General features: G+C 43.3%; 3 protein-coding genes across 3 annotated transcripts; 1 reads left to right on the top strand and 2 right to left on the bottom strand.

Moving 5' to 3' along the window:
- Positions 1-459: 459 nt before the first annotated feature.
- On the bottom strand, positions 460-5,444 carry EAF02_011390 (uncharacterized protein). Its single transcript, XM_038907437.1, has 2 exons — positions 4,660-5,444; positions 460-4,579 (listed from the first exon to the last, which is right to left on the bottom strand). The coding sequence occupies exons 1-2, from the start codon at positions 4,848-4,850 to the stop codon at positions 940-942; spliced, it is 3,831 nt and encodes a 1,276-aa protein (XP_038752917.1). The 5' UTR covers positions 4,851-5,444; the 3' UTR covers positions 460-939.
- Positions 5,445-6,814: 1,370 nt separating this feature from the next.
- On the bottom strand, positions 6,815-7,540 carry EAF02_011389 (uncharacterized protein; the record flags this gene model as incomplete). Its single annotated transcript, XM_038907436.1, has 3 exons — positions 6,815-7,191; positions 7,274-7,333; positions 7,390-7,540. The coding sequence occupies 3 exons, from the start codon at positions 7,538-7,540 to the stop codon at positions 6,815-6,817; spliced, it is 588 nt and encodes a 195-aa protein (XP_038752916.1).
- Positions 7,541-10,237: 2,697 nt separating this feature from the next.
- EAF02_011388 (uncharacterized protein) lies at positions 10,238-13,145 on the top strand. The gene is made up of 3 exons (XM_038907435.1): positions 10,238-11,179; positions 11,230-11,932; positions 11,989-13,145. The coding sequence occupies exons 1-3, from the start codon at positions 10,541-10,543 to the stop codon at positions 12,789-12,791; spliced, it is 2,145 nt and encodes a 714-aa protein (XP_038752915.1). The 5' UTR covers positions 10,238-10,540; the 3' UTR covers positions 12,792-13,145.
- Positions 13,146-14,173: the final 1,028 nt, after the last annotated feature.

Raw genomic sequence — 14,173 nt, 5'->3', positions numbered from 1 at the left:
AAAACAAAACATCTCCATTCCATTCCTCCATTTCCCTACCTCCCTCTACCTCCCTCCCCTCCCCTCCCCCACTCCTCCCTCCCCAACCCACCCACCCAAAACAACAACAACAACTACCACCATCACCACCACCACTACAAAAACAACCCCCTCCCTTTCCTCCCTTCAACCCCCTTCAACCCTATCAATTCAAGAAGAATTCTCTATCCTATTCTATCCTACTCTATCCCACCCTACCCTTTCCTACCCTATCCCACCACACCCTATCCCATTCTATCCTACCCCCCTCTCTCCACAAACAAAACAATTTACAAATCATCAGAAATACCTATCCCAGTGAAAAAAGACAAGATAAAGATTTCAGAAAGATATTTTGGATTTCTATGTACACGACTATGTATGTATGTAATCTTCCTCCCTTCCCTCTATCTCCCCCTCCCTTCCATCTCCCCCTCCCCTCCATCTCCATCTCCATCTCCATCCCCATCTCCAAATCCATCTATCCTATCAAAAGAAACGGGTATCTAAAGTCTTCATCTCCATCTCCATCTCCACTCCCATCTATTCAACACAACTACTCCAATCCCCAAGTTCTCATCCCATACTATCCAGACTCTCCTCTCTCTCTGTCTGTCTGTCTGTCTTTCTATCAGTAAATTATGCTCCTTCTATGCTATCCGGCCGTTTCCCATACACACATGAATGAATAATCTATTAACAACCCGCTCAATCCATATACACAACCACCATCTCCATCTCCATCTCCATCTCAAAATCTTCTCCTCCCATCGTTAAATATGTAAAATCCAAAAAGCACCCATGTACCATATCCCTCCCCTACCCCTCATATACAGAAACTCCAACGCCATTTCTCCCCAATATTCCCCTCTGAATCCCAACCATTTTAAATTTCCCCCTCACTACACAGCCACAAAATAATTACAACGTAATCAAATCCACCTCCGAGAAATCCGGCGGATTCCTCCCATACACCACTCTCCCCTTCGCATCCAACGCCGCTCCCACATTACTAATCCAAATATTCGCTCCTGCATAATCTCTCGTCCGCTTCACCTCATCATCACTAACTCCAATATCATCTCTGGGAATCCAAACCACCGGTCTCCTAGCCCTCAACGCATAGTGTTGAAAGGCATGTTTAACAAGAGCATCTCTTTCTTCCGGTGCCAAATCTTCAATTTCATCATTATACCCACCATAAAGTGCATTTGCGATTTTTTGCTGCGCCTCAATATCTCTATGGCGTCGTTTGCGCGTGAGCTGTGGACGAACAACCGGTTCATCGATAGGTTGAGGACCATCGGTGCCAGTTCCACGGGCAAACGTTTTGTGTCGAAGATTTCGACCGGATCGTAAAGCCCAACCACCAGCTACAGCAGCACCATGTACAAGATTTGATGGTTTAAGTTTGGCAAATTTACTACCGCTGTTTCTATTGGTGCTCGTAGGATGTAGTGCGTCCATTTCAATGTATCCTGGTCCTTCAATACCAGCTCCATCGTTCTGTGGTACCGTTTCAGGATCTGCAATAGTGAGACCAAGACGTTCGGCTTGTATCCGATCGAATGCTTCATCACGAAGGACAGCTTCATCCTCAAATGTGATTGGCAGATATCGAAGTAAAGGACCAAAAGACCAATTGAGCAGGAATTGGTAAAGAGCAGTGAGTAATAAAGCAACAATCATAATGATTGCCTGAGGAGTAAGTGAATCACCTTGCTCATCCTGAGTCAAGAAGAACAAACCGATGAGGCACAATTCCATCACATACAAACCAGTAAATGTCTGATTGATAGCACGTGGGTATAGAAGTCCTCCTGTGTCAATCCTGAATCGAGAGACATAAAGCATATTGTAACGATTCGCAATCCAAAGAAGTGTGAATGTAATAATGACGAAAATTATGATAACCGGCGTAACCACACAATAGATTAAACCAATACAGGCAAAATTAGTGTAAACAGGGAAGAAGGATCCCCATGTCACTGATGGAAGTGTTGTATTTCTGGTCCACTTTTGTCGAGCAGTATTGTCGAAAATCTTGGGTAAAACAAACCAGAAAATGAGAGTCGTTAACTGTAGGAGTGTACCCGAGCTCACAGAAAATGCTTGAAGAATCATGTAAGAGAAGAAATAATTCGCCGCCTTTGGTAATTGTTGTGCAAGTGTTTCGGGTATAGAGGTAATATTATTGGACCATGATCCAATTGTAGCTACCGCACCACCGGCGATGGACACAACCAAGAAAACTTGGACAAAGAGAAATGCAAAGTAATAAGTTTGAACCAAACCTTGCTTCTCATTGCCAGTTTGTGAACCTTGAACAAAGGCAAGATATCCCAAAATTGTTGGTACCAATGATAGCAAAATACTGAGCACAATGGCGGGCAAAACACCTGCTACGGCTTGAAGAACCTTTTCGGGTATAACCTTGAGCCAATGAAGCCAAGATTTGGTATTTACCAAAGAAGATATCTGGGATAAACTTGATGTCCATGCGACAGGAATCGACCATAAAATAATCATACCAAGAACGACAGCAGTAATAACAGCAGTCCTAAGCCAAGCCTCCCACCATTTGATAGACATGTTATCCCAAAGGACATCATTAGGTGAAATCTCAACAGTACGCGGTGCCATTTGCTTTGGAACATGGTAGGTAACAGACTGACAAGCCATATGTGCAGCTACTTGATGATTGAATTGAATAAAAGCCGAGTTCATGAGCGGAAATCTCTCGGGAGACTTTTGATCCAATTCGATCTCAACATTCAGCTGAGCGAGTTGTTCACGACACCAATATATTGTATCGACTTTTGGACTGATTCCAGGAATGCCAAAGAACCAATCAGGAGTCCAACTGAACCTGGCCAATCTATGTGTTGGCCTATCCTTTTCCTTTAGATAGCGCTGCCAAGCTGCGGTCGTTGCATTTTCCTCGTATTCCTCGTTAAAAGCCTTCGGATATTCTACACCTGGTCCATCGTCTGAGTTTAGGAAAGGTACGATATCCTTAATTACCTGCCACGCACTCTTCTTTGGCGGGGCACCAGTGGCAACCCTTGACTTTGGCCCATCGCCTTGAGTTAAAGGAAATTCATCATCATCTTCATATCCCGTTGGGATCGGAGATGGAAACCCGCCAGCGGGACCTTTCCAGAACTTCCACCAATTATTGGTTTGAAAAGCATCATTGGCTCCATCTCCTCCATATTGAAAGCCATTTCTTCGTACTGTGTTGCCTTGCAACTTTCTATCCCCATCATAACTTTGAGGATCACGGTCGGATGTTGACGGGCGTTCTTCTCCTTGCTTCTCAGTTTCCCGGTTCTTTTCATCATCCACACCAGATCCATACGGTTTCGGAGGTGGTGGTCGTTTTCTATATCTTCCATATTGATCATATTCGTCATCCTCCGGTATCGATGGTGCGTCAAGACTTACGAACCCATTACCATTCGTTTCTTCAATTGTATCATCCAATTCTCTGCCAAGTCCCAAAACGCCACCAAAAGCAGTACCTCCTGCCTTTCCTACGGCGTCCACACCTTTGTTTAAGCCTTGTCCAACTACCTCGAAACCTTGTCCCATAGCGGCGAGGGGGTTGCCAAGCTTAAATTTCTTCGAACTGTGTCGCTTATGTTGTCGAGCTTCTTCTTGTCTCTCCAATTCTGCCTCCTCGTCTAATGCATCATCCACGGTGTGAGGAGCCTCCTCGCCAGTCGCAACTCCGCCACTTTGCGCCAATTCTGCCGCTCTCTCATTTTCGCGTTTTATTTTCTCGGCTTTCTCTTCCTTGGTCAGCTTGCGATTCGATTCCTTCGCTCGAGCTTTCTCATCCTTCTCTGCTTGCTTTTTCTGGGCTTTCTTCGCGGCTCTGATCAACTCCGTCTCGGCTGCTTCCAGTTTCAAATGGATTTTGTCCCGAAGATGTATCTTCTTCAATAATTCATCATAATTTCGATTAATCCAGATATTCCTAATTCCTCCAGGGAAAACATCGTAAAGCCCAGCGAGAGCTTCTTTCGTAAGCCATTTATCCGGAATGGCACTGACAAGGACAGTAGTTGCCGAAGCTCTCAGTCGATGTTCTGCAGATGTCAAATAATCTTGTCGTACTTTAATATACACTCGTAACTCTGCAAAGAATACACCGCAGACCCACATGATGGCCAATAAAGCAAGCACCAGATGTGCCCAGTATCTATTGGTCTTGCTAGGCTGTATATTAGACCAAGCCAATTGGTCCAGTCCAGTTACATTTGGGTTCGAAGAGACTTCTGTCTTGTTTTTGTCGTCTGCATATTGTAAAGCCCAATCTCCACCTCTGCCTCCAATATAGTTCATGGGTACAAGGATTGGTATTATGACGACGGCCATAGGTATGAAGATGACCAGAAGCGTTTGAAGGTATCGAAGGAAAAAGTAAGCGTCCAAGCCACATTTGTTGATAACTTCTCGATCTCGAAATTGAAATATGGTAAATAGCCATCCCCAAGGACTTCTCGGAGGTGGTTCTGTTCGTTCTTTTTCGGGGACTAGATAGGTCTTTGGCTTGCTAGAATTCAGTCAGTAAAGTCCATTGGAATCTGCGTCCACAGAGCGCAGATCGCCACACGTAACATCCTCCAAACTTACAATATCCGTGCAAGCTTGTTCTTCAAGAGCATAAAAGCTATCATCTGTACACCAAAAATGATGGCAGAAGATGCCATTGCCGTTAGAAGGGCGACCAGACTAATACCCTCGGAGCCTTGCGCTGCAGTCGTCGTGGTTTGGGACGCTGAGGTAGAGGTCGTCGTGGCATTGCCAGTCAAAACGGAAGACATGTTGAGTAACGTTGAACACCTTAACGATGCATAAGAGAAAGTATTTATTAATCCACCTAAGATGTATTGGTAGTATTGGATGGTGGTTGTGATATCATTAATAGGTCGTTTTCGAATTCAGGATTGGTGTCAATAGGTATCAATATCAATATCAATGACAATGTCGATATGGATGGATATCAATGTCAGTGTTGGTACCGTATCAGTATCAGTATCAGTATCGGTATCGGTATCGTGTGGAAAAGAATGAATTAGAAGGAAATAAAAAGATAACAGAAGAGAACTAGAAGAAAACTAGAAATACAATTGAATCATCTAGGTAATGCCAATACCAATGCGAATGACCATGCCAATGCTCAAAATGCTCAAACACCTGGTGAATGTTTTATTTGGGAAAATAACTTGGTCTTGTTTACCACTTGGGCCCTGGTGATGGTTGAACTGATTGGGATTATCCAAAATCCCAAATTGAGTGGGCGTGATTCGTTGATCGTAAATTAAACTTATTAAAACCTGAGCAAGGAGCGACATGGATATCCATCACATCTTGATTCACAGTGGAATGGCTAGACATGACTAGACATGACATCACGAATCATACTGCTTGCTGGCGCCGTAAATATGGAAAGGCCATGTTCCCACGATGTACAGCCGAGACAGGATGAGTCCACGATACACGTTTCTCCTCCCAAGAATCAGAAGATGGGTTTCATGCTTGCCCAGGTAGCTGTCAGTTGTAGCCAGAAAGGGATTGCGTTACCATTCATTCGATAACGGTTACTTAAACTTCAACTTCTTTACCCACTCCTTACCCCCCTTCCCCTGAGATGCGCTTATCGTATATCAAAGAATGATCGTCTACCAGTCATTTAGATTAGGGGTTATCAAGACGACACAAGAGGCGTTTGTCATGGGGAACTTTATTTGTGTGTATGTATGTATGTATGTATGTATGTATGTAGCTCTTCTTTTCTCTGGGGAATTCTTTAAATACGAGATATAGGTACAATTGCTATATTTCAATATATAATAATATCAATAAGTGCAAAAGAAATCATCGTATACTCCGCACTATAAAATTACGAATAATTGAGTATCAGCTATAATAGATACACAGTATTAACACAAATACCAGTAACTATCCGAACATAATTATCATGAATATTGAATATGATAAGAATCCAGATAAAGATACTCAAAAATCCAAGCCACTGTCGCCATCAAGCATCGGAGATATGGATTCTAATCCTAGACACCTGCAACCTTAGAGATGATTGTATTCAGCCACTCAAATAGATATGTACACCAACCCAGGCATGCGAAAGAGAGAAAAAAACTTGTATTCTCAGGATTTAATCAAGCTTTTCCCCTGAGCTAGAGGCTTCAATCAGGACGATAAAGCTGTATGTTCACAGAAGACTGGGAAAATACTGTATTACAGTATTTCTGATGCTATTTCTATTATATAATCTTACATTGATTATTAGTAGGATATCATCCTATATGCGTATATACGAATGTGAACTTCGTACTAAACTTTCCTAGTATATAAGTAGAATATATCGATTTTGGTAATTCTTATCGTTCTGGAAATTGTATAAATATAAGTCTTATGTACCTTTGTGGTCGGTATACATCTCAAGCAAAAACGAGGGGAAGCATCAAATTAATGTATGCGAACACTGACTTCCTAGGTATCCATAGATATAACGAGAAAATACAAATGATGATTTTGAAAACTATTGAATTGAAATGAATAATTACTAGTATCGAAGATGAGCACTATTAATCTTGGAAGGAATTTAATATCCAAATTCCCTTTCCCTCTCCCCCTCTCCGTAAAAGTCCTGACAAAGACCCTTTTCTGTCAACCTACCCCAACCCCCTCTTCTCTCAACCCCCGCCTTTAGATACAACTCATCATTATCTCAACCCTCACACCCCCACCCACACTCAGCACATCCCTAATGACTAGGAGCCGTCTTCCTCACCGCAACACTAATACTCGACCCATCATCAATCTCCTCCGCATTCCACATCAACTGCCACACCCCATCACAAACCGGCGTCGCATAGAAATTCGACACAATCTTCTCCGTGCTCGGATTCTTCCACATGGCCCAATTTCCAAACGTGATGAATCCCTTGGTGGTACCGTTTCCAGCAGTCGATGCGCTAAACCCCGTGGTCGTACTATTCCCAACAACTGCTCCGGTAAATCCCACGTTGGTGAGTCCGCTAGAGGATGGATTGATGACGAGTGCCGATGTGGTTGTGTTGGTCAGTGTCACGCTGCTGTTGCTGGGTGTGACGATCCATTCGCTGGAGGAAGTTGGTGTGACTGGAAGGAAGGAGAGATGTTAGTTGGGTTCGAAGACGGCTTGTGGGAGAATGAACATGCTTGTGGGGGATGGAATCCTTACATGTGATGTTTGCGTTGACTTTGGAGCCAGCTGGAACAGTGTTGCCGATAAATGCATTTCCTGTTTGTTGAATTAGTCTTATGAGACCAGTCGATGGTATACGACTGTTAGCTTACCATCGGAGTAGTACACTGGAAGGCCACCAATACCAGTACCATACGCATATAAGTGGAATGAGTCGGTAGAGCTAGTAGTACGTTTTTGGAGGACAGCAGCAGATGCCGTCAGTCCTCCGAAGAGGAACAGGAGAGGAGATGTAAACTTCATGTTTTCTTGAATTCGTAAAGAGAATGTATCGTAGGCAAACGAGTGAAGATCCTTACACCAGAAGAGGACGAGGAAGGGATGAAATGTATGAAAAGAACGAAAATTTGGGTATACAACAACTGACGTGGAAATGCGAAGAACTTACCGTTAATATTATATCGAACGGGAAAACAAATATCAGAGTAACAAAGCTCGGGGCCGACTTGTAAGAGTCCTTTATCAGCTTTAACATGTCCAATAGAAAGGCTTTTCAACGCACCAAGAACTATCTTGGACCTTTGCTAGTCAGGAGAAAATATCTGACCCTGTGGAAGCTTGAGCCGTAATGGGGATAGATACACAATCAATAACGCGGGATGACAAGAACGAAAGTCAGTGCAATGACACACCAACCCATCCAGGGTGCTTTCGTCAGCCTGGTCGATCATATGGAATAATTAGTCCACGCCACATGGTGGTTGGATGTGATGGTGAAAAATGTGCAATTGCACGCGGCTCTCGATCCGAATTTAGTTGCTTTGTGGAGTGGCTCGAGAGTGCTCATACCAGAATCCCAGATACGATCTGCACGGGTCTTGATGGGAAGGATCTCCCTCGTTGGAGCTCAAAGATTCTAACTCAAAGAGCGTAAGTGATTAGACGGCAAATTTTCCGACAGTCCGAGCCATTGAACCGGGTGGGTAGAGGTAGAGACTGAAGACGAGAGGAGTGAAGAGAGGCGAAAAGGGTCCCGCGACTCTGGTCCAGCTGGTGCAGGTGGTCTGAGAAACAGACGGATGAGGTTACCAAAATCAAATCATATTCGGGAAAAATAAAAATCAGAATTTCGATCTCAAACCACATAACATCGCTACTTTGATTTTGAAAGCCTGCCAAGAATCATGAATTTGAATCAACAATTTACTAGATTTTTATCTGTTGAAAAAACCAAAATAAGAAATTCCATTGTTAATACATTTTGAATGATGTCGTGAGAGGCAGTTGAAGGAAAGTCGAATGGCAGCTGGGAGCTGGAGAGATATCGGGAAGCACAAGTGCACGGTTCCGAGGCATTTTCGTTTGTAATGTTTCAGGAGATGAGATTAACTGATCAACACAACCTTGTGCTGCGATGAATTGAACAATCTGAACTTCGTATCGGACGATGAAGAGCTGGAGTATCTCTCGGCACAAATCGAATCTGAAACTTGGGGATATAAATTTATATCAGAAAGTATGAAGTGTAGGGGTTCTATATATATTTATAGAGCGAGTGGGGTCGACGAGATGGGTATGGAGGGGATACATTGATATTCGGCCGTCTTGGGAAAAAAGGTAATATCTTCAGATCAATGATGATTCGAGGATAGATGAAATGGCTGTGCTAATTACATCCATAGACCTGGTCACCCGATATCAAGCTAACCAATTAAATGTATTCCATTTTTTGTTCGTATCGTTCGGCATGATCGAGCGATATACGAATGCAACGACGATCTCCCATAAGTAGATCCCCCATTGTGTTTCAAACATTCTTCTTTCCCTGCGTATCCATTTTCGTTTCTTCTTCCCTTCAGCCTCTTCAGCCTCTCCTTTACGTCCTCGGTTGCACACTTCATTGGTCCCTCTTGAGATTACCTAAGATGAGTGGTATCTTTTTCCATTCTTCCAAGTTACGCCTACCTGTTAAGCAACGTTGATCGTCTAACGATCTCCCACTACCACATGTCAGATGAAACAGACGCGAGATCCAGATCCACGCATTCGAGACTTGGATTTGAAGAACGTATTCAGCAGGAGTGTGGTTATTGTTATCATCATCTTCTGACATGATATCTCGATTTGAAGATATCATGTATTCATACGCAAGACACACTGAAACATCCGTTTGTAAAACGCTTCCACGGACGGATGATCGAATGACTATTCCAGAGCTCACAGAGCATGCAAGTCATCAGTCCAACAAAGACAATGAGGTGCTACCGATACCCATGCCACTAGGGTACTAAATCGCCACACGATGCGAACTATTGTACCTGACTACTGAGTTGCAAAGCTTTCTCATCGTACCATGAGTTCAAAGAGAGAGAGAAATACTCTAGCAGTACTCTCTATTTGGAATGGCTTCTCTCTTATTCGACCTTGGACATCAGTTACCACTAGGACAAGTTGAGCCTACAAACAAAACTAGTCAGGTACGAGAATAAGTAAAATGTCCGATCACTTTAATCAAATGAAGAACTAATACCAAGGCTTGTACGTCGCTTAACCTTAGGACCCCGAATTTATTTTAGCTACTCGTGCCTTACTTGGTAAAACATTTGAAAATGGATGCACAGACAACATCCGCCATTCACGCCTTTGACCTAGGACAGATTCAAATGCAGGTCTCCTTTTCAAGTCTAAGTTGTGTGCTTGTCAGAGACTCAGAGTTGTTATTTCAATTTAATTTCTCGCCAAGTAAATTTCTGCCTGATTCTCAATTCGGCTGGTGGCATCGATTATTGACTACTGAGCTTGACATATGTACATCCTAATACTATTTCGGATCCCTCTTAGGATGATCAAAGCACTAGGATATTTTCATTATCTGCACTGTCAATCTAGTACGAACTTGAGGCCTGCCATGGTGGAGATCCGTGTGGTGAATTGCACTAAGATTTTGCGTCCTAAGTCTCTTTGAGGATTTGTACGAATACTGTACCAAGGGAAATGTCTACTTCGGTGCTCGGGTCCAGAGGACTTTGACGGTAAGCATCGATGTGATTCCTAAGTAGTTTACCTTACCCGGCTCAAGGTGTTGAATCTCATGATTGCAAAAATATTCTTAAGGGAGATTCATCCCCACTGGTACAACTTCATTCTTTACAATCCAGTACAGTCCGTTTTTCATTCTCTCCCTTCTACATTCGATTTCTTTTTTTTCTTTGGCAACCTCACTCGAGGACCATAACAATCTTTTATACTACACAAACTTCAACACCGAATCCCGTATATTAGAAAGTTTCAGGGAACTACATCATGCGTCTTCACATTCTTTTGGCCTTGTGCCTTTCGTTTTGCCAAATTCAAGCAAGTCCTCTTTTCGGATGGTTCTTTAATCCAATTGCCACTCTTCAGGCAGACCTTCTCAATATCATCAATCAAGCCGAGTGCTTAGTTTCCACAAAAGTTTCTTATATCCCATCAATCCTTACCAGTGGAAACACCAATGCCGTTACATCAAATAAGTGTTCAACAACAAGCGGCAAAACTACCAGTGCCGCAGCTGTCCAAAGTTCCCTCTCTTCTCTTCAATCTGTAGCTTCATCTAAATGGAGTTCGCTCCAGAGCTTATTGTCTACAACTACTTCGCTTCCTCCCATTCTTACTACTAGTCTCACTACCTCAACGGCTAAGCCTACGAGCACTTCGAGTGTCACTTCAACATCAACAACTGCAAATACTGTGTCTTCAACTGCCAAGCCATCCTCGATCACTAGCACAACTTCTCCAGTATCCTCTTCAACAGCGTCCTCGACCAGCAAAACTTCAAGCTCGGCTGTAGCATCAGGAACCCCATGCGCAGGCAATACCGCTGCTGATAGATCAAAGTGGTGTGACTATTCGACAAGCACTGATTACTACAATGAAGTGCCAGATACTGGTGTCACTCGCGAGGTAAGAAATTTCTCGAGTAATCAATAAACTTCTCTAATCTCAGATTTTAGTACTGGTTCAACGTTCAAGATGGCGTTGCTTCACCTGATGGATTTTCAAGATATGTTCAAACTATCAATGGAAGTATCCCAGGGCCAACCATTATTGCCGATTGGGGTGATGATGTCGTGGTACATGTGACAAACAGTCTCGCTACCAACGGTTCAACTATTCATTTCCATGGTATTCATCAAAAGAATACCAACCAAAACGACGGAGTTCCATCAGTTACCCAATGTCCTATTGCATATGGAAATACTTATACCTACAGATGGAGAGCTACTCAATATGGTTCATCATGGTATCATTCTCATGTTGGACTTCAAGCATGGGAAGGTGTTGCTGGTGGTATTATCATCAATGGTCCTGCCACAGCTAACTACGACGAGGATAAGGGAACGCTCATGCTTAGTGATTGGGGTCATGAAACTGTTGATGAGCTATATCAAAAGGTTCAGACTGTTGGTCCTCAATCAATGACTACAGGTCTTATCAATGGTACCAATGTTTTTGGGGCGGATGGTGCTAGTAATCAAACTGGTTCTCGTTTCTCAACTAGTGTTGAGTCAGGCAAATCATACAGATTCCGTCTTGTAAATAGTGCCATCGATTCTCAGTTCAAGTTCTCCGTCGATAGTCATACCATGACTGTTATGGCGATGGATTTTGTTCCTATTGTTCCGTATCAAACTGATATTCTCAACATTGCTATTGGTTAGTATTATCCTCGCTCCTCGTTATATAAATCCTCACTAACACCTTTCTCACAGGACAACGCTACGATGTAGTCATCACCGCAAACCAAGCATCTGTCGCCTCTGATTTCTTCATCCGCGCTATTCCCCAATCTTCCTGCTCTGAAAACGATAATTCAGATAACATCCGAGGTGTTCTCCACTACGGATCTTCAACCGGTCTCCCTACAACCACCGGCTACACTTTCACAGACGAATGTGTTGACGAACCTGTCTCCTCGCTCGTTCCATACCTCCCAAAAACCGTTTCAGCCGCTTCTAAGAGCCCCGAAGAAGCCGTCACCGTTGCTCAAAATTCACAACAACTTTTCAAATGGTATCTCAACAACTCTACCTTCCTCTCAGAATGGGAAGATCCAACTCTTCTCATGGTTCAAAATAACATCACCGCATTCGGAACACCAGATAATCTCGTCGAGGTACCCAACGCGAATGAATGGATCTACCTCGTTATCCACAGCGCGCTCCCCGTTCCCCATCCCATCCATCTCCACGGCCATGACTTCTTCGTCGTCAGCCAGCAGGCCACCACATTCGATGCCACCACCGCCATTTCCACATACAATCTTAACAACCCCCCACGAAGAGACGTGGCCACGCTACCCGGAGGTGGATACCTCGTTCTCGCATTCGAGACGGACAATCCCGGAGCCTGGCTCATGCATTGCCATATTGGATGGCACACCAGCATGGGATTCGCAATGCAGTTCTTGGAGCGCGCGAGCGAGATCCCAAAGCTGTTGGATACCACGCAGTTGCAGGATACGTGTGCGGCGTGGACTGGACATGCCGTGATACAGGAGGATTCGGGGGTTTAGATTTGGGGGGTTTATATAATTATTTCTTGTCGCTCTTTTTAAGATTTTATTTCTATTTGTGTTGGATGATGGATTGATGGATGCTAGATGCTTGATGCTAGATGCTAGATGTTAAATATCTAGGGGAAAAAGGAGAAGACGAGGATATATCATATATCCAAGATTAGAAACTCGAGTAGATGAGTGAGAGTAATGATAATTGATCATTCGTCTATGCAGACGAAGAAAGAAGGAGACGGGCAAAAAGAGGAAGAGATATCAATGGATAGGTATCTACCTAGATCAATCGATGATAACATATCACCGGATAGGATAGTATCTAAATATAATCTAAAACAATTTTTATAAAAAATACTTAAATGCATGCTCAAGACTTCTGTTCTATGTCCTAAATTTAAATGATGGAAGGGGGATGATAACGAGATGATTGGTATCTTTCGTTCGTTTGTAAAGTGCGACTCCGCGCAAGGCATCGTATCTAGTCTTGAAGAAACTCTATACTAGAGGAGACAAATAAGGTTTCTCCAACCTCAGCAGCAGAGTTTTGAGAGGAAGGAAAGTACATCGCATTGAGTACCATGATTGTAGAGACGAATGGGCCTTGGACAAGCATAGTTGTAAGTGACGGGACGATTATTTTTGGATATGGTAAAAGAAGAAATGTAAGTCTGAAGAGAGAGACTCCAGACTTGAGGGGCACATATTAATATAGATGAAATTTGCATCTATAGATTTGGTCCTTTGCAATTTCAATTTGTCTCTTGCACCTTGGAGCGCCCAAATCAAGACGATATCTGCATTTTGGAATTTACCTTCGCATTCCCACACTGGATGCGCAAGCTCATAGGGATATAACGTTACATAGTACAGACGACGATGTCATCTTCAGAAAGCTATCGGTCTCACACGATGGCGACTGTGTATGGGGCACAGAATGCAAGTGGCCATTTGAAGCTCTTGATCTGATGATGCGGCAAACTCGTTGCTGCGGATTAGATATTCCTCTTCGGGAGGCGGGTAGGAAAGAGCTGGACCACCAGCTTGCCAATCTGATGTACCCAACCTAGTCTAATGAAACTTGGGAACAGATAAATGCTGTTTTTCTCTGGGCAGCGAAGAAAAGAGGATGTGAAAATCGAATAGAAATGTAAACGAAGCTAGGTAAACAGTGAACCTTTGAAGTCGGTAATAGCTTTGTAATGTAGATAGACATGGGCCGAAGAGAAATGAAAGCGTATATCCTGTTAGAACCTTGTTGACTTGATCCGAGATGCAAGTTTTACTTTATATACCTAGCCTTGGTAGTACCTAGTAGACAACGCATAGTCATAGACAGAGGATTTTTTGTGAGAAGTTTTTAAGCATTCGACTTCTTTCTCAAG

This window comes from Botrytis sinoallii (assembly GCF_014898435.1).
Source record: "Botrytis sinoallii strain Bc 23 chromosome Unknown BSIN_031, whole genome shotgun sequence".
Lineage (NCBI taxonomy): Eukaryota > Fungi > Ascomycota > Leotiomycetes > Helotiales > Sclerotiniaceae > Botrytis > Botrytis sinoallii.
The sequence above is the reverse complement of the archived record's forward strand: the minus strand, read 5'-3'. Positions and strand labels throughout refer to the sequence as shown.